At 48.7% G+C, this 19,754-nt stretch overlaps 1 protein-coding gene across 1 annotated transcript in view; it reads left to right on the plus strand.

The window, feature by feature from the left end:
* NAT10 (N-acetyltransferase 10) overlaps nt 1-19,754 on the plus strand; it is a 38,374-nt gene that overhangs the window by 16,599 nt on the left and 2,021 nt on the right. Inside the window, exons 11-28 of the mRNA XM_061151736.1 lie at nt 114-212; nt 2,951-3,087; nt 5,597-5,721; nt 6,154-6,304; nt 6,592-6,688; nt 7,570-7,686; nt 8,536-8,637; nt 8,732-8,806; nt 9,374-9,490; nt 10,324-10,457; nt 10,624-10,672; nt 13,458-13,554; nt 13,640-13,750; nt 14,673-14,845; nt 15,357-15,476; nt 15,795-15,893; nt 16,272-16,345; nt 17,296-17,379. Coding sequence (XP_061007719.1) covers nt 114-212; nt 2,951-3,087; nt 5,597-5,721; nt 6,154-6,304; nt 6,592-6,688; nt 7,570-7,686; nt 8,536-8,637; nt 8,732-8,806; nt 9,374-9,490; nt 10,324-10,457; nt 10,624-10,672; nt 13,458-13,554; nt 13,640-13,750; nt 14,673-14,845; nt 15,357-15,476; nt 15,795-15,893; nt 16,272-16,345; nt 17,296-17,379 — 1,961 coding nt within the window. The remainder of the gene's footprint in view (nt 1-113; nt 213-2,950; nt 3,088-5,596; nt 5,722-6,153; nt 6,305-6,591; nt 6,689-7,569; nt 7,687-8,535; nt 8,638-8,731; nt 8,807-9,373; nt 9,491-10,323; nt 10,458-10,623; nt 10,673-13,457; nt 13,555-13,639; nt 13,751-14,672; nt 14,846-15,356; nt 15,477-15,794; nt 15,894-16,271; nt 16,346-17,295; nt 17,380-19,754) is intronic.

A 19,754-nucleotide genomic window follows, 5' to 3' on the forward strand; every position in this document is an offset into this window, starting at 1 on the left:
TTCCATGCTGAGTATAAATCCAGGTGAAGTCTGTAGAATGCAAACTTTCTTCATATTTCGTTTCGAAAGCTTTTTTCTGACGTTTGGTGTTGGTTTGGCTCTTTCCCCGTCAGGAGCATCTGGATTACGAGATCATTCAGTCTCTCAATCCTGAATTTAACAAAGCAGTGATTAGAGTGAACGTGTTCCGGGAACACAGGCAGACCATTCAGGTGAGGCTTGTTCTAAATCCTGCCCTGTGGGACCAGTGTCCTGCTGTGTATAAATGTTCTAAGATGTCTCCTTTTATAGTTGTTTTATGTGATGTGTAATTATGTATCTTTTAGACAGTGTTGTCGCCTTACGGTAAACCTGTTCCATATTTTCAGCCTCTTCTAAACAAAAACATTCAAGCAAACTAACAAATGTATGTAAGCCAGATCAAAAAGTTGTAGCTTTGTCCCTTGAAAACTGAGTATGCTAATCAACTAAGAGAAATGGAATCATTTTCTCTGACATCATTTCTAATTCTGCTTAGTTATAGCAGGTTTTGAAATGATGCATCTATAGCTAGAACAATAATCTTACCATTTAAAAGAAGAAAAGGTCTTTGTGAGATGTACTTTGAATCTTTGTGGTTTAGTCAGTGGCCTACTTTCCTTTTTAAACAGTGTTTCCCCGAAAGCTCTATAAATCTCCTGTGCTTTGTAAGCCTGAATGGTCTGTACTTGTCCAAAGGCTACAATTTTGTTAAATCATGACAGGCTTGCAGAAGGGATGGGGCCCCATGGGCTCCTAATGGAGTAGGTCTATTGAGTATTTTTTGGAGCTGGGCTGGAGTGGGAAGTAGGCCAGGTAAACGTGGCAGGTTACACCCTTGACCTTTGTGTATATGTCTGTCAAGGAGGTATACCTTTCATCAAAGATCTAGGCTATAAATAATGTTAAGTGCTCATGCCTTTTCCCTCAAGGACTGTAATTTTTTTTCTTGCTGAATCTCTAGACTGTTCTTTCTGAAATTTCTTCCTACTTTGGTCTGGTTCTCTCAGCTTCCAGGAGGAAAGGCCAGTGTTGGGATAGGGGTGAGGGGCAGGCTGCAGGCAGTGAGAATACAGAGATCTGTTGAAACTTAAGAGGAATACACAAACCAAAGAAGGGAAGCCTTTCCCTGAAATGCCCGGCTCAGCCCTCACCCTCCTGGGATTTGTCTTCAGAGACCCTCTCGTATTACCAGAGTCCTTTTGTCTCCAGGCTGGAGCTGAAGTGCAGAAGAGGTGACCTGACTTTATGAGGCTACATTTATGTCCCTTTGAGGCCTCTTCTTGTTGGAAATTGAGATATAGAAGAATATTAGGTTTAAAGTCAGCTCCGCCTCTCTGGGGTCTGCTGCTTTTATGAGGTGCTTGTTTAGTTCTTCTCTGTAAAAATCCAAGACATGGGGCCCCATTGAGGGCGTCTATCCTACTGTTGGAAATGAGTGGGGTCTCTGCCTCTTTGATCCCTCAACTTCTTGCAAAACAGTTACAAAATCTTATTTGTAATGAAATACTTCAAACTACAGAAAAGCACAGAGACCAATGTAACATAATACTGAGGTGCCCAGCACTTAAGCTTAAGAAATGCTGGCATTTTGCTGCTTGCTGTGTTTGTTTCTTATCTTAAAAGCCATTTATATTTTTGTTTTAAAGATCTGAAACCTCAGTGTGGAAGCCCCTCTTGCACCCTTCCCCACCTGTTCTCTTCTGTCACTTCCCTTAGATAACTCCACTCTGGGGTTGTGTGTCTCCTTTCAATTCATGTGTTTATATTTCCCTACATAATTATGTATCCATAAATGGTAGCATACTGTACTTGTCCTTTTTCAGCTTGCCTTTTTTCACTCAACATTTGTTTTTGGGTTTGTCCAGATTGAAACTTGAGATCTTATTGATTCATTTTTAAGCACTATGTGAGTACATTACAGTTTATATGTGTCTAGAATTGGAATTGTTGGGTTTTGGAATATGCGTAGATTTCCATCTTTCTCAGATTTTGCCAAATTCTCCTTTCAAGTGTTTGTACAGAATTACCTTCACCCCACCACTTTCTTGAGTTCTTGTTTCCCCATGTCCTCACAAACATTGGTAGTTTACTGCTAATTAAGTTTTGCCTGCATGCATAGGAAGTGGGATCTCCTTGTTGTCTTCAGCATTGTGCTAATTACTAGTGAGGTTCAACACTGTTGTTTATGTTAATTGACTATTCAGGTTTCCTCTCCTGTAAAATACCTCTTCATGGTCTTTTGCAAACTTGAAAAAAGCAGGAACCACTAAAGGAATTGAAGAGGTTGTTTATACGCATAAGGGAGCCAAGTTCGTGGCGAGTTTGTGACAAGCTAATAACACAAATGTGTGAGCATTAAGAAGACCATGAGTCTTAGAAGCATCCCCACCAGTGCGGGGAGACTTGGCCTTTATATTGATGGTGTCAAATTAGGACACAGAGGACACAGCGTTTTCAAGATGCTTGGGAAACCTGAAGTCTTCCACCTCAGCCATTGCTGGGGCCAAGCTTGCCTCTGGTCCACTGGCCAGAGTGAGGCTGGGGGAAGCATGAGAAAGAGGGGAGAGAAAGGAAACGGAGGCATCACCTGTCACTTGCCAGGTCCCAGGCAGAGCATTTGTGCAGATTTACTTAATTTTACCTAATTTACCTAACTTTTTTCTCAAGCAGCCATCAGTATTTCCTCCATTTTCTGGAGAGGAATCTGAGGCTCTGAGAGGAAGGGCCGCAGAGTCAGTGGTTGAACTGTTAGGACCCAGGAATCTGACTCTAAGTTGTCCCTGCTTTGTCCTACCAGGGAAGGAAGAATGAGAGAAAGAAGACAGGACAGGGGAGAGGGGAAAGAGAGGGCCTTTATGGTGACTCACCAGTGATTGCAGCCGTGGTATCAGGCGGCCAAGCTAACAATGTACATTTTTCCTTCCCACAGTACATACATCCTGCAGATGCTGTGAAACTGGGCCAGGCTGAGCTCGTTGTGATTGACGAAGCTGCTGCTATCCCCCTTCCCCTGGTGAAGAGTCTTCTGGGCCCCTACCTTGTTTTCATGGCGTCTACCATCAATGGGTGAGCACCGGGGGCAGGGGCCGTTGCTCACTTTACAAGTTGTTGCCAGTTAGGTAGGATTTAGTGAACGTGACCTGGGCCTGCATGGATAGGGCTGACTCCTAAAGTTTGAGTCTTTGGGCCCGCTTCACTCTCTCATTGGCCGTCTCCTTTACCCTTTCATAGTAAACTACAGCTCCCTCTGGTGTGAGCTATAGCCCACCAGAACAGGCAACACCAGACTGAGGAATTTCATTACCCAATTGATGAACGTCTCCTGTCTAGGTCTGACCAGGTTCTAGAGAGCACATGGATTGGCAATACCAATGTCTTGGGCTTCCCAGGTGCCGCTAGTGGTAAAGATCCCGCCTGCCAGTGCAGGAGACATAAGAGACTTAGATTTGATCCCTGGGTTGGGAAGATTCCCTGGAGGAGGGCATGGCAACCCACTCTAGTGTTCTTGCCTGGAGAATCCCATGGACAGAGGAGCCTGGTGGGCTGCAGTCCACTGGGGCACAAAGAGTCGGACATGACCAAAGCGACTTAGCACACACACGCACCAATGTCTTATCCCCTAGAGTTATGTGAAAATGTAGTATTAAAGTAACTGTGTCATTATCATAAGAAAGCAGACTCAAGAGCTTTTTTAAAATTTTGAAATATTTAGTTGTTTGCTATGGAAAAGTGAGAAAGAGAAGGTAAGCAAAAAGAAATCCGGTGATCTGACTCTCTAGAGATAACTTGTTAGAATTTTGGTGTACATTTATTTTACTTTTTCATTTTGAATAAGAACATAAACATAGTTACCATAATGTTTTGCATTTGCTTTTTCATGTAAAAATATACTGGGAATTCCTTGGTGGTTCAGTGGTTAGGAATCTGAACTTCCTCTGCTGGTGGCCTGGGTTTGATCCCTGGTCAAGAAGCCAAGATCCCACAAACTACACAGTGTGGCCAGAAAAAAAAAAAAGAATATACTGTGAAATCTTCCCAGGTCAGTGTGTACTTGCCTTCATTGTTGATTTCTACATGGAAGTCACATTTTGAAGAAGTAATTCTATATTTTAGATTTATTATTTGACTGCTTTCCTTACACAGAAAATAGTTAAATAAGATGTATTTTACTTTTTCTGGTAACAACTTTATTGAGATATTATTCACACACTATACAATTTACTCAGTTAAAGTGTATAATTCAATGATTTTCAGTATATTCATAGAGTTGTGCAGCCATCACGAAAATTTTACAACATTTTCATTTTCCCAGAAAGAAACCCTATAGCCTTTAATTATCATCCCCCAATTCCTTCCTTTTCCTCAGTTCTAGGTAATCACTAATCAGCTTTATATATCTATGGATTTGCCTAGTCTGAACTCTTGATAGAAGTGGAATCTTTGAATATGTGGTCTTTTGTGATTGGCTTCTTTAACTAACCATGATGTTTGCAAGGTTCTTCCATGTAGCTTATATCAGTACTTCACTACTTTTCATGGCCAAATAATACTCCTGTGCATGTTTTTGCACATGTTGTTTTTCCATTCGTCTGTTGATGATCATTTGAGTTGTTTCTCTTTTGGCTAGTACAGTGCTGCTGTGAACATTCACGAGCAGGTTTTGTGTAGACACCTTTTCTGCTCTCTGGAGGGTATACCTAGAACTGAAACTAGTGGGTCAAATGGTAACTTTCTAACTGAAGAACTGACAGATTGTTTTCCAAACCACCAATACCATTTTACATTCCCACCAGTAGTGTGTAAGAGTTCCATATCTTTGCTAGCATTTATATGTCCTTTTTGACTATAGCCATCCTAGTGAGCATGAAATGATGTCTCATGTGATCTTTATTTGCATGTCCCTTTTAGTTGACTGATGTGGGGCATCCTATCATGTGCTTTTTGGCCATAGTGTATCTTCTTTGGAGAAGTATCTATTCAGGTCCTCTCTTCATTTTTCTAATTGAAAATTACAAAAATTTTCTAGTTTATGTCCTCTTTCAAGGGAAAGTAGTCATGAAAAAAATTACATAGATGGTGGATTTGTTTAATCTTGATTTTTCCAAACTGGAAATGCTCTCTGTTCATTTTTCAAGCATGCAACTTCTTATAGCAGCTCTCATTAATTGACTGTTCATCTTTGTTCCATTTCCATTATACTAAAGGCTTTGTTCATGTCATCTTTTTGGTCTTTGTTTTTTAGTTCGTAGTACAGCCTTGTGAGCTGTGCATACTAATCCCCTTTTGAGGAGGAGGCTAAAAGAGGTTGAGTTCTGGCCCAGAGGTACTAAACAGACATGCCAGGACTTGAGCCCCGGCCTGGATGGCTCAGAGTTGAGCCACCATGCAGCCCAGCTTCCTTGCAGCGCAGCTTCCTTTGGACGTGCACATGCCCTGCTGGAAGTTCAGAGGTGAAGGGCTGTTCTCAGCAAGCAGGAGCGTGGGGTTTCATCAGGATGAGGAAAGTAGTCCTCTGTCCCCTCCTGGAGAGGTGATTTGGCACCTTGAGCCTAACTGCCATTGCTTTTTCTCCTAGCTATGAGGGCACTGGCCGGTCCCTGTCCCTCAAGCTAATTCAGCAGCTCCGTCAACAGAGTGCCCAGAGCCAGGTCAGCACTACTGCTGAGAATAAGAACACGGCGACGGCCAGGCTGGCATCAGGTACCCCCAGGGCTCTGGATGGGCCTGCAGTACACAGCAAGGCACTTCACACTCTTACTGGATCCTTCCCCACATGACATTATCGGTGATAGCAGACCTCCTGACCATCAGGCAGAGAGGCTGAGTCTCCAAGAGATGAAGGTGCTTTTTTCTGAGGAACAGCAAACCAGTGACCAGACCTCAGGCTGATCTGGGCCTTCTGGTGACTGGATTCCTGTTTGTCACCATCTCGGGGCATTGGTTGCATTGACCTAGTGAGACCTTTGGGGATTGGTGTCCAGGCAAGTTGAACATCCACCGGGACAATTTAAAACCACTCAGTTTAAATTCTTAAGCCATATTTATGTGGGTACCACATGACAGAGATCAAGTAGAACATTTGCCTTGATCTCCTGGACAAAACGTATTTAGTTCTTGTGTGTGTTCTGACAGTGCGAACCCTGCATGAGGTTTCCCTGCAGGAGTCGATCCGATACGCCCCTGGGGACGCCGTGGAGAAGTGGCTGAATGACCTGCTGTGCCTGGATTGCCTCAACATCACCCGGATTGTCTCCGGCTGCCCCTTGCCTGAAGCCTGTGAGCTGTATCCTCCTGGGTTCCATTCATTCTGTGAAAGGGAGAGGGGACGATGAGAGAGTTAAACCTATGGTTCTGGCCCTTTGCTTCATGGGCTGCTGCTCTGGGAAGAGGAGAAGGTGGAATGTTCTCAATTTTCCTTCTCTTCCTTCCCTAATATGTTTCTGCTTAGAAGCAGGGCCTCCTCTTCCCAGGCTGAGGGAACCCACGTATCCAGGTTATCCTTGGAAGTAGCTAGCATGTCTTGTTCAGGGCTCTCTTTGATATGCTTTGGTTGCTTAACCTCAAATCCAGCTACTATGTTAATAGAGATACCCTCTTTTGCTACCACAAGGCCTCCGAGGTTTTCCTCCAACGGCTTATGGCTCTCTACGTGGCTTCTCATTACAAGGTAACTGAAAACAGCCCTCAAGTGGACTTCAGCAGTGAATTCCAGCTCTTGGCAGTGCCTTTTTACTTGACTTTCTGCATCTTTTGTTACCCAGTGGCTCAGGTGACCATTCTACTGGGACTAGAATGTCCTGATGTTGGCAGGGGCCAGGGGTCCTACTTCAGGGTTGCATTTCCCATTGTTGTTCAGGCTTGTCTTGGGCTCCAGCTTTGTATATGGAGCGTGGGATTTCTGTGTGTAGCTCCGTGTGTGGTAGCTGGAGAGGGTGGTAAGTTTCACCCATTTTAAAAAGGGTGCTTATATTTCTTGCCAGTTGGCTGAATGGATGGGCTGAGATGACATAGCAGTTGTAATCTGGGGGGTACTCTGTGACCTGAGACCAGCCTTACACCCCTGGCTATTTTTAGGGATTAGTGAATAAGAATTTAAAATATTTGGAAGTCTTAAAAACTAAAAAGAACATTGGAAAGGACACATTGTATGTGTCTAGGTAGCATTTTTATGAATAATAGCCTTTAATAGAAGGCTGAAGGGTTGGTATTAGAAGCCCTGAGAGGTTTTCCTAAAATAGCAGCCTCTTACCAGGAGGAACTTCACTTCCCAGCTGTGAGGTACCTAGTGCTAACTCAGCAGTTCCCCGCCCCCGCTCTGCAGCCTCAGCGCTCCTGGTGAGGTGACAGCGAACATAGGAGGCTCGTCCCACTGCAGTCCTTATGGAGAGTGTCAGGCTGGCCAGCCGAGGTGCTGGCATGAGCTTTCCTGGGTTTCAGCACTTCACTTGGCTTCGGGGAAGGCAGTTCTCCGGTCATGATTCTGAAGTAACCGCTCGAGGGAGGACGGGATGAGGAGTGGTCCTCACTGACCGTGTTTGTGCTCCACAGAACTCTCCCAACGACCTCCAGATGCTTTCTGATGCCCCTGCTCACCATCTCTTCTGCCTCCTGCCTCCTGTGCCCCCCACCCAGAATGCCCTTCCAGAAGTGCTTGCTGTCATCCAGGTACAGAAGCTGAGGTGTCCTTGTGGCGTCGATTTGGGAACCGCTTAGGCAGTCAAGGATTAGTGGCTCAGTAACGGGAGTGCGGAGCAGAAGCTGTTGATTCTTAGGCTGGAGCCAAGTGACTGGGTGTACCAGGTAGGCAGTGAGGGTGCAGAAGAAACCACCACCCTGACACACACCCAAAGCCTCACTGTTCATGGATGGCTGAAAGGCAGAATTGGCTTTGCATATTTTGACTTACAGCTCCTGAAACAGAACTTTGTTTTCTTCTTTATTTCAAAAGCAATCCATGGTACTTGTAAAATTAAAAGGCAGATTGGAAACATGTTTTTAGTGCCTGGCATGTATTTATGCATTTCTTTATCGTTTTTCTTTTTCACAAAGATAGGATCATAGTATTTGGCAATCTTTTTTTTCAACATGTCAAATATTCGTAATTTGCCAGGGTTACATTGTATTTCATTACATGCACATACCGTGTTTAACTGTGTTTACACATGAGTCATTGTGAATTTGCACAGTTCTGTACAGAGCCATGTGACCTTCCAGGAGTCTTAATCGATGGGCTCACGTGTGCACCGTGTGTGGAGACCCTCATCTAGTGTGGTTTTGCTTCCTGGACCAGGAGGATGTCAGTATTCTGTCTCCTTAGGTGACAGTGTCAGGATGCCCACGGGACATAGTAATGAAACTTCCGTTGGAAACAGATGAGTTGGTTACAGGGTTAAGTGTGAGCAGGAGTAGAAACAGGCGGCCTGGTCAGAGCAAGGGCAGAGCGCTGGTGAGGTTCTGTGGGTGGGCGGTCTCACCTGGAGCCCGCCTCTCTGCACCATCCTGCTTTCCCCGCAGGTGTGCCTCGAGGGGGAGATTTCTCGCCAGTCCATCTTGAACAGCCTGTCTCGGGGCAAGAAGGCTTCAGGTGACCTGATTCCATGGACAGTGTCAGAACAGGTGAAGTGCTTTCCCTGGTGTGTCTCGGGGGTAAGCTGGCGATGTTGGAGGCTGTCTTTTGTTGTTAAGTTACTGGCTTGTGCTTCCCTCACAGTTCCAAGACCCAGACTTCGGCAGTCTCTCAGGTGGAAGGGTGGTTCGCATTGCTGTTCACCCGGATTATCAAGGGGTAATGTGTCCTCATGCCTTCAAACCTGGCATGCTGTTGTTAGTTGCAGGCATGTTGCTGGTCACTCATTAGGCCAGGTGTACTTGGTTGTTTAAATAGGAAGCTGGTCAAGGAGTAGCAGACCCAGGTGCTGTGGGCAGTTTGCCCGGGGCTGGGTGGGCAGGCAGGGTGGTTGTCTACAGTCGCTCTTCCCTTTGTGAGGACAGAGGGCTGGTGAACCAGATCTGCTTACTGTCATGACTGCCTGTCTTGGAAGTCTCCACTCAGGAGTTAGCTGGAGAGTCATCAGTTTGGAGCTGGCTGAGCCGTGAACCAGAAAGCGTGGCCGGCCGGCCTACCACTCGGGTGGCAGATGGGTGGGCTAGATGGTGCAAGAGCGAGGGTCTTGCTACACGAGGTCTTGAGGGTCTCTGCTTTGACCTTGTTGGGGGGTTTCATTGGTTCTGTTTGCCAAGGGCAGTGTGACCCAGAGTGAGGCTTTCTAGAAGCGGTACAGGGGTGCAGAAGTGCTTAGACGCTGGGGACATCTCTGCTCCCCGTGCCCGTTTCCCTCATGTGTGCTCACAGATGGGCTACGGCAGCCGGGCCCTGCAGCTGCTGCAGATGTACTATGAGGGCAGCTTCCCTTGTCTTGAGGAGAAAGTCCTGGAGACGTCGCAGGAGATTCACACCGTCAGCAGTGAGGTAAGCATCTTCTGGCCGGGCTCCCGGTTCCTGGAGGAGACCAGGTTTCTCTCTGGGTCTTTGGGATCATCCTCAAGAGTGGTCTCGTGGCCTGGGCTACTCTGGGCAGCTGAGCTCCTCTCTGGTTTTGGAGACGCTTCTCTCTCTCCAGCTAACACTTAAACTGAGGCCTTCGGATCGGCATCATCAGCCTCACCTGGAGACGTGTTAAGTCTGTCAGTCCCTGAATCGAGGCTCTGGGGTAGGACCCAGTAATCTGGGTCTTAACGAGCTCCCAGGTGATGCTGATGTCCCTCTGAGCTTAAAGCCCCAGCTCTGCAGTCTCCTCCCCTCAGTACTGAACCCGGACCCAGGAAGGCTCTGTCTTTCTAGGAACCGGGGCGACTTTTCACGTGGGTTCATTTGATTTTTTTTCACAAATGTGCCTATTCAGGAGGTGGGGAGGGCTTATGTTTAAGGTCAGGCTCAGGGGTTTGTCACTTCCCAAGACACTGGAGCCATCCGGTGGCAGACCTGCATCTTCAGCTCATCTTTAGAACCCTGCCTCTGTCTCTTTGTACATGTGTTCAGTGTTTCTAAACATGTGGCTATTTCCTGAATTCTGGGTTCTGAGGCGTGTGATTCCAGGCTCGTCTAGGGGTTTGGGATTCTTGGGAATGATCACTGGGCTTAGCAGTGTGTTTTCATTTTAAAAACCATGGGAACAAACCTAGAAACTTGCCCTAGTTTTTGGTGTGTTCGTCCAGAGCCTGGCGTGGCTGGGGTGCTTGGGAATGTTGTTAACCTTCCTCTTCCTCTGCTGGGTGGACATACCCTCCCCCGGCGTCCTCCAGGCCGTCAGCTTGCTGGAAGAAGTCGTCACTCCCCGGAAGGACCTGCCTCCCTTACTTCTCAAGCTGAACGAGAGGCCTGCTGAACGCCTGGACTACCTGGGGGTGTCCTACGGCTTGACCCCCAGGCTCCTCAAGTAAGGGTCCGCTGGGCCCTGGTGTCCCGAGACCCCACGTTCTGTGGGCCGTGTCTGTCTGTCTGGGGGCGACAGCCATCTGAGACTCCCCGTGGCCCTTCCCAGCCTGGTATGTCAGCCGCTCCCAGAAGGCTCACATGGGGACCTGCCCTCCGTGTCTTTGCAGGTTCTGGAAACGAGCTGGCTTTGTTCCTGTTTATCTGCGACAGACCCCGGTGAGTGAAGCGTGTGGCAGAGGAGGGGCTGGTGACGGGTGTGTCCTTGCAGAGCCGGCTCCACTCTGATCAGGCGTCCCTGTGCTGCCTGGAGGTTTGCTGATGGCCCCCAGGGCAGCTGGCCTCACTGAGACGCCACGTGGTCATACTCATCCCTAACCCCGCCGGCCCCCAGGCAGTCTAGCAGCTTTGTGCTTGATTGAGATGGCAGAGGTGCACTTGGACTTGCTCCCCTGGTTCTGGAATCCTGTCACTGGGGGCCTTCTCGAATTTTTACTTTTTAAAAAATAGGAAGGAAAGTGGTTTTAGCAGTGCTTGCGGTAAGTTGGTATCTGAAGGAGGAATGTGCTTGTGTGGTCAGCAGAGCTGTAGAGAATAGAGTGGAAGGTGAGAGAGCTAGTGAGTCAGGTCATTAGAAAAATATTCAGCACCTGCAGTGAATCAGGCAGTGAGTAAGATAAGGAAAGCTTGTTTTCTAATGAGTAGAAATAGGCAACAAAAAGTGAGCAAACAAGAAATGCTCAGATAGTGATGGTGTGATGAGCGGTCAGGCTTCTGGGGGTGACGTTTCAAACTGCATCCTGAACGGTCAGAGTGGACCGGCCATGTGACAGTCCTGCACGCAGAAAAGAGCGTTTCCAAGCAGAGGGCACAGCACATGTGAGGACCTGAGGTGGAAAGGACGTTGGTGATTTGAAGGAGGACAAAGGTCCTCCAGGTGTGGCTGGAGGACCCTTGAAAGGGTGCTGGTTCGTGGTAGGGCAGCTCCCTGCTCCAGTGGAGGGAGGGGTTAGCGGGAAGGTTCTGGGGCTGCCGTGTGGGCAGTGGACCACAGTCGAGGCATGGAGATAAGCGGACGAGAAGGGGTGGCGTGGCTCAGGGGGACGTAGTGAGGGGAGAGAAGGGGCCGGATGCCAGGGGTATTGGAAGGTGAACTGAGTTGAAGGGTGGAGATGTGGAGGATGAGTGAACAGAAGGCTTGAGGGTCATTCTTTGAGTTTTGGCTTCAGAGACTTGGTGTTAGAGGTGCTGAGGATAAGACTCAGTGGGGAGGACCAGATTTCGAGGTGGAAGTGGAAACTGTTTTGGGGTCTAATAAGACCTCCAAGTGGAAGTAGGGAATAGGCAGTTGACCACAGGAATCTGGAATTTGAAGAAGAGGCTGGGCCTGGAGACAGATTTAAGAGTCATCAGCTTTCTCTTAATAGAATGTATTCCTGGGGTAAAGGATTTTGGAGGGGGTCACTGTCTTCTTCACAGCTGTAACCCCAGCACTTAATAGCATCTGCTGTGTATAGCATGTGTTCAGGAAATACTTTTGTTCGGTGAATAAGTTTTTAAAGCTGTTGAAAGTAGGGGCTGGGAATAAAGGTGAGTCCTTGGATGTTCCAGCATTTAGAGGAATGAGTCGGAAAATACAGCAAGGTGGGGGACTGAGGAGGAATAGCTGTGATCTGTAGGAGAAGGGCAGGGTCTGTGGTTTAAAGAAGGGGAGTCATTGCCCTCAAGAGAATGAATAAGTTGAGGACAGTTAACTTACGGACTCTGGCACTGGTGATTGGAGTGAAGGTGGCTTCTGTGGAGGGGTCACCCTGACAGGAGAGAGAGGGAGATGAGGACATAGACCGGATAGGTGGTTCCTACACGAGGCAGAGGGGCCAGAGGAATAGGTCGCTGCAGGGAGATTGGAGTTGGGGTGGGCTCGTCAGCCGGGAGATTCCAGAACATGCTCGTCAGCTGCAGGCTGTGGTCCTGCAGAGCTCGTGCAGACACAGGTGAGGGGGGCTGATGACAGGACTGCAGGCCCAGAAGAGGCCGGAGGGCAGGAGAGGTGGCCAGCGCATCCCCCACAACTGGAGGGCAGCGAAGAGTGTGGGCGCAGAGGGCGTTGGGTGGCGGCTGGAGGTCGTGCTGGGAGGGTGACACTCCCCTGAGTGCTCTGTTTTGCCGGAGAGGGGATGCCAGCAGCTCAGAGGGAGTGTTGGAGGTGTGGTTTTAGAGAACTCAGGGTCAATATCCAAGGGAGATGCCCATTTGAGAGTTCAAAGCTGGACTGGTGAGGACCAGTGGGTGTGTGGCTGCTTCCACGGGGCAGGAGTGGCCGTGGAGGGGCTGGTCCTCATCAGCGAGGCTGGTTGTGTCTGGGGTGTGGCCTTGGCCGTCGACTGCAGGGAGCATGCTGGAGCCAGTGAGTTCAGCACAGACCGCGTGTGTCCCTGTGTGCTGGTACCGTGCACTGCTTGCTTGTGACTTGGTGGTGGCATTTTGTTACTTGAACACCCTTCAGTTGAAATCCGTTAGATACTTTTTTATGGTGTTGGGCTTTGTGGTTGTCATCTAGTAAAAAATTTTAAAACCTGTGGTCACTGTTTTAGAACCTAAAGGAGCCTGCCCTTGTGAACCTGTCACCAACATGAGAACCCCCACCGTGCTATTTTCTGGCCATGGAGTCTTTGCTGTGAGAACCCAAAACATGTTGATGGGGTCATGTGGTGTTTAAGCTGTAATGCCTCTCAGCTCATAATCTGACCTGGCGTGAGCCAGGGGCTCACAGCAGAACGCGTGCTCCGTAGGTTCGAGCAGCTTTGCTCCATCGCGGGGGCCACCAGGACAGAGTAGCCTCTGGAAGCTGTCGTGTAGGCACTGGGCCCTGCAAGAATGAGGGCAAGGCCGCCCCTCTCTCTGGGGAGGAAGCGAGGGTCCGTAGAGCATGCTTACCCGTGAGCGTTGACAGGGACTTCATAAAAGGGGGCCTTGGTGCCAGTCAGGGGTCTGTGTTCCCCAGAATGACCTGACCGGAGAGCACTCGTGCATCATGCTGAAGACGCTGGTGGACGAGGAGGAGGCCGACCAGGGCGCCTGGCTCTCCGCCTTTTGGAAAGGTGAGTGGGGAGTGAATGTGGCGGGCAGCCAGGTGACGGGCCCTGGGCCCTGCAGACCTCTGACTCCATCTGGTTGGACCTGCAGATTTCCGAAGGCGGTTCCTAGCCCTGCTGTCTTACCAGTTCAGCACCTTCTCTCCTCCCCTGGCTCTGAACATCCTTCAGAACAGAAACATCGGGAAACCCGTGCAGCCGGGTGAGCTGGCTGGGTGGCGGACCGGAGGGCTGGCGGGGCTCGGTCGTGCAGCACGTATGGAAGGCTGGCATGTGGTCCAGGAGGCGGGCTAGACTAGACATGGAGGGGCCAGCTGCAAGCCTGTATCCCCCGCCTCCACCTCCGCTCAGCAGTCCCTGCCCCATCCCAGGGCGTCTGTCACGCGCTGTGCCTGTCATCCTCACGACAGGACTAGAGGCTCGTGTGACTTGGCTTCAGAGACACATGTAAGGCCTGCAGCTAGTCAGTTCTGGAACCTGTTCTAAATCCCATGAGCTAGGGCAACTAGCTCAATTCTGAGGCTCTATTTCCTCAGTCATGAAATTGTAATAAGAATCTGCTGCCAACCTTCTGTAGCCAACACATAGAAGTGCTTTGGGCACACAGATTCTGTTTGAATACTTAAAATATAAAAAAGGTGTAAGGGATCATTAGTGCTAACAGCTGTGGGGGTTTTTCCCCCCTGTTGGTTGTTATGTGAATGTGTGTCTCTTTTGGGATCAATTATATTTGGGTGGAAAATTCTGTTTCTGGAGCTGGGGGGGTGAGCGTGTGTGCTGCCTGTGAAGCTGGGTCCTGAGAAGTGACAAAGTGGGGAAAATGCTGGGGTCCTCTGACCCCAGGGCACTGATGCTCAAGAGTCCCACGCCAACAGGAGGGTCACACACCACCTGCCCCCATCACATGGCCCGAGCTGCCTCCCCTCTGCACGAGGAGGTCGGGGCTGCCCGAGGCGGGGTGTTGAATGGGCGGGCAGGCACTTTCAGGTGGTCCTCCCCTGCTCTGGCTGAAGACTGGTGGAGGAACAGCTGGGTGCCACCCGGGGACCCTTGTGCGTGCCGTGTGGGAATTCCGGCAAGGGTGTCGGGCTGACCTGACCCGTCTGGCTCTGTCGCATGTCCAGCCCTACGCAGGGAGGAGCTGGAAGCACTCTTCCTCCCCTACGACCTGAAGAGGCTGGAGATGTATTCACGGAACATGGTTGACTATCACCTCATCATGGACATGATCCCGGCCATCTCCCGGCTGTATTTCCTGAACCAGCTGGGGGACCTGGCCCTGTCCGCGGCCCAGTCGGTAGGTTACCTGCTGCTCGTGTGCTGGTTTTGTGGAGCAGTTTGTATGCTGGGAGTTGGTAGGCTGCTATGACATAACTTTGAGGATTTAGTTCTTCGTGGTTCTGATAGCATTTACTTCTTCATGGTTCTGATGAGGGGGTAGAGGTCCCCTTTTGCAGGTTGGGGACCCTTGGGCTCTCTAGTCGAGCCATGCACCCAGCAAAACAGTTAGTAGAAGAGCTGCTGTCTGAACCCATGTTCTTCCACCCCACCACGTGCCTCGATTCTGCTCATCAGAGGTCCAAGAGCACTCTGTACTGTAACACAGCTGTGAAACGGCTGTTTGCTGGGATAAGAAGTTAGTCTGGGAATTTCAGGAGGAAGGCGTGCTTCCTGGTGGATGAGCGGGAAGATTTCCCGGTAGTGCCAGTCGATGTTTTAACCAAGGGAGAGTAACTCTGGTTCTCGGTGTCATTTTAATGGATAAAAGCCTGTCCTGGCAGCACTCCAACAGATTTCCTGTCCCCCAGGCTCTTCTCTTGGGGATCGGCCTACAGCACAAGTCCGTGGACCAGCTGGAAAAGGAGATCGAGCTGCCCTCAGGCCAATTGATGGGACTTTTCAACCGGATCATCCGCAAGGTTGTGAAGGTAACCTCTGCCGAGGGCAGGGTTTTGGCCTATTTTCTGCCCAAAGATGCAGAAATGTTAACATTTGGTTCTGATTGCCTCCGATCTCTCTCTCTCTCTCTCACACACACACACACAGAAATGGGGGGCTTCAGCTGTAACATTCTCTCCCAGAGGCACCCCTGATTGGAGTGTGACTTGTCTCCAGTGTTTTCCTGCTCCCACCATGAGTGCGTGGCCTCCTAAACCACGAGGAGTGTGCGCTAAATGATTTAGTAATGAGTGCTTGGGTCTCGGCTGCTCCTTCATCTTCTGCTTCTCGACCTTGGTCTTTTATAGCTGTTCAGTGAAGTGCAGGAGAAGGCCATCGAGGAGCAGATGGTGGCAGTGAAGGATGTGCTTATGGAACCCACAATGAAGACGTTGAGCGACGACCTGGTACAAACACCAAACGTCCCCTCTGCCTTGGAGGAAAAGCCCTCGGCGCTGGCCCAGCTCAGGGGCGCTGGGGTCCTAGGGCTGTGAGGAGCGCACTCCCCACGTTTCCCTGCCTTTGCGTGTGCTCCCGGCCCTGGACGAGGCCTCCCACTGAGTGTGTGTGAGAGCCGGCAGTCAGGCAGCTGCTGTTACAATACTTGTTTGTCCTTTTAGATTTTTCAGAAGGCATATTTTATGTTCATATACACTTTAATAAGAGCTTCCTCTGTAGGTGTGGGAGGTGGTGAGTGTGGTGAAGGAGAGGTCTGCTGGTGGTAATGACGGTGTTCTTCCCCCTCACCTCTATCTCATTTGTCCCCTGCCCGATTCTGACCACAGGACGAAGCGGCCAAGGAGTTTCAAGAGAAACACAGGAAAGAAGTGGGGAAGCTGAAGGACATGGACCTTTCTCAGTAAGGCCCCTCGGCTGCTTTCGGGAAGCACAGAGAACTCTGCTCGTTTCCTCTGATTCACATCCTGGGTGCCCCAGAAGCTGTGTTTCATGGGATTGTTCTTAGAAGCACTAACAGCTAAAAACCTCCCCATTCACTATTTGCATAATTTTGAAGGATTTGTTTTCCCTGCATCTGCTCTGCCACTTTGTAAGTCATGACTTGCAGATGGTGTTGTGTCCCAGGCCCCTCAGGGGAGGGGGCTGCTGATCTGTGAGCACCCACTTTGAGTGACTACTTTTTAATACTTGGCTTTTGATGTGAATTTGAAGAAAGGGTTCTATTGCCAACATTCCAGCAAAATTCCCTTGCTCTCCAACCTTCTGTGCCCTGGAAGTTACAGTCCTTTTCGAGCTTCAGCTACAGTGGTGGTGTCTGCCCCATAGGCTGTGAATAATGCTCCAGAATTTGGTGGCCTTTGAGCCTTTTTGACCCCTAGTCCCGTTGCCAGGTCATTAGGGATGGTGGTTGGACATCAGATGGAGGCAGCCTGGAGGTCCAAGAGCAGGGTATTGAGCTTTGCCCTTGGCTTTGCAGCTTAATTAAACCCTTGACTTGCCAGGACTGCTAGATCCCAGAGGTGGGGCGGGAAGGGTGCAGTCCAGGGGCTTGTGGGCTATGGAGGTGGGGGCGAGCAGGGAGATGGGGGGACAACAGGAGGCTTCTCTTGGGCGGTTGGTGAGTCGGGTGGGAGAAGTCGGGCGGCTGCCCTCTGTGCCCATGACCCCTGCTGGCCCTGCTTGCTCCGGTGACGTTCCATTCCCTGCTCTCTGATGTACAGATGCTGGCATATCTCAGCCTGGCTTTCATGGCAGGACGTGTGGGATGAGAACGTCGCCACCCTCTTACTTTCTTTTAAGCTGTCTTTTCTTCCTTTGAAAAGGCTTTCATACTTCCTTTAATTTTTTTAGATATGTAATCCGTGGGGACGATGAAGAATGGAATGAAGTTTTGAACAAAGCTGGGCAGAATGCCTCGATCGTCAGCCTAAAAAGGTGAGGGCCCGGCATCCACCAGGAGGGGAGGCTTCTGGCCTTCTCTCTGCTTCCCTAGTGGCTTTCACTTGGGAAAGCAGGCTGAAGCAGGTACTTTGAGGAGTCACTGTCCTCTCCTTTGAGGGTTGTTACTTTTGTATCATATCTCCTACTGATCAGTTGGATGCTTGGATCTCTGCATCCCTCATATTCTCAGACATGTCAGGGAGCTGGGCTTGAACAGCCCTGGAGTTGCTGCTGACTGAGCACTTGCTGGGAGCTTTAATGCAGCTTTCCCTTCATGCCCAGGACAACAGAGGTGGCTTTTTTCTTACATCACTGCTTTTCTTTTATTGACGTGTAATTGATTTACAGTGTAGTGTAACTGACTTATAGTGTTGCTGTGCCGCAGTGAAGTGACTCAGGTATACATACATATATATATATATATATATGTATACATTTTCATATTCTTTTCCATTGTGGTTTATCATAGGATGTTGAATGTAGTTCCCTGTGCTATATAGTAGGATCTTGTTGATCCATTCTGTATATACCAGTTTGCATCTGCTCATCCCAGACCCCATTCCCTCCCTCTCCCCCCTCCCTCCCCTTGGCAGCCACAAGTCTGTTCTCTCTGTCTGTGATTCTGTTTCATAGAGAGGTTCATTTGTGTCACATTTTAGATTCCAGATATCAGTGATGTCATATGGTGTCTGTCGTTCTCCTTCTGACTTATTTCACTTAGTATGATGATCTCTAGTTGCATCCCTGTTGCTGCAATGGCATTATTTCATTCTCTCTACGGCTGAGTATGCTTTCATTGTATATATGTGCCCCAGCTTCTTTATCCACTCGTCCCTGGGCATTCAGGTTGCTTCCCTATCTTGGCTGTTGTGAGTAGTGCTGCTGTGTACATAGGGGTGCATATATGGTTTTGAATTACAGTTTTGTCTAGATAAATACCCAAGAGTGGGATTGCTGGATCATAGTTGTTCAGTTCATCTCTTTGCGACCCCATGGACTGCAGCACTCTAGCCTTCCCTGTCTTTCATCATCTCATGGAGTTTGCTCAAATTCATGTCCATTGACTCTGTGATGCCATCCAATCGTCTCATCCTCAGTTTTCCATATTGACCGCTAACTTACATTCCCACCAAAAGTGTAGGAGGGTTCTCTCTTCTCCACATTCGCTCTGGCATTTGTTAATTGTAGACTTTTTAACGATGGCCATTCTGACCAGCTGGAGGTGGAACCTCACTGCACTTCTGATTTGCATCTCTCTAATACTTAGCAATGTTGGGCATACTTGCATGTGCCTGTTGGCCATTTGTATGTCTTCTTTGGAGAAAGGTTTTCTGCCCATTTTTTGATTTTTTTTTTTTTTTTTTAATATTGAGCTATATGAACTGTTTATATATTTTGGAAATTAAGCCCTGGTTCATCGCATCATTTGCAAATGTTTTTTCCCATTCTGTAGGTTTCTTTATGGTTTCCTTTGCTGTGCAAAAGCTTGTAAGTGTGATTAGATCCCATTTATTTATTTTTGTTTTTATTTCTATTTGGGAGACTAACCTAAAAAACATTGGTATGATATTTGTCACAATGTTTTGCCCATGTTCTCTTCTAGGAGTTTTATGGTTCTATCACTGCTTTAAAGATGAAGTAATAACCAAGGCTCTCAGGTGTTAGATGACTTCCCAAGAAGCATATAGCTAGTAAGAGCCACAGCCAGAATCAGGACCAGGTCTGTCCACTGCAAAGCCCATAGTTTCAACTGCTGTCCTCTCCTTCCTCTAAGACAGTGATTCTCAACGTTTTGGGTTGTGGACCCCAAGTGGCTTTTGTGCATGTTGGTTGTATCTATCAATATTTCCCAGTTTAGAAATGAAATACTGAGAAGTTTAAACAGTCATGGACTCATTATGGGTTTTTTAAAATAACTTTCCATGAAAATTTTAGTGAGAAGAGTGGGAATGTTTTACATTTGTTTTTCCAAATCTCTTTTAATATCTGGGAAACTAGGAGGCAGCTGGATTCTCCTGTCTGCTGCTGCCTTCAGTCTGCTGTGCTATCACATGGCTTGTAGCCTCTGGAGAATAGAACAATTGGGAGAGAATGAAAGTAGGAAAGGCAAATTACGTATTAGGATTGTTCTGGAAATAGTTTTGACTTTGGGGTGGGGTCCACCTGGAGGGATCTTGGGGAACTCCAGGATTCCCTGGACTGCTTTTTGATAAACCTTTGCCCCAGCTACTTCTCTGCAGAGCCACATGTTTGAGGCAGTAGTTCCGTGAGCCGGAACCTTCACTGGAGTTACCCTGGGGAACACAGGGAGGCCTCTCCTGCCCTGGGCCTCTGGAGATGAGGCTTCCAGGGCTGGCTTGGGGGTTCGT

This window comes from Dama dama, chromosome 1, assembly GCF_033118175.1.
Source record: "Dama dama isolate Ldn47 chromosome 1, ASM3311817v1, whole genome shotgun sequence".
In the NCBI taxonomy this organism is placed as follows: Eukaryota; Metazoa; Chordata; class Mammalia; order Artiodactyla; family Cervidae; genus Dama; species Dama dama.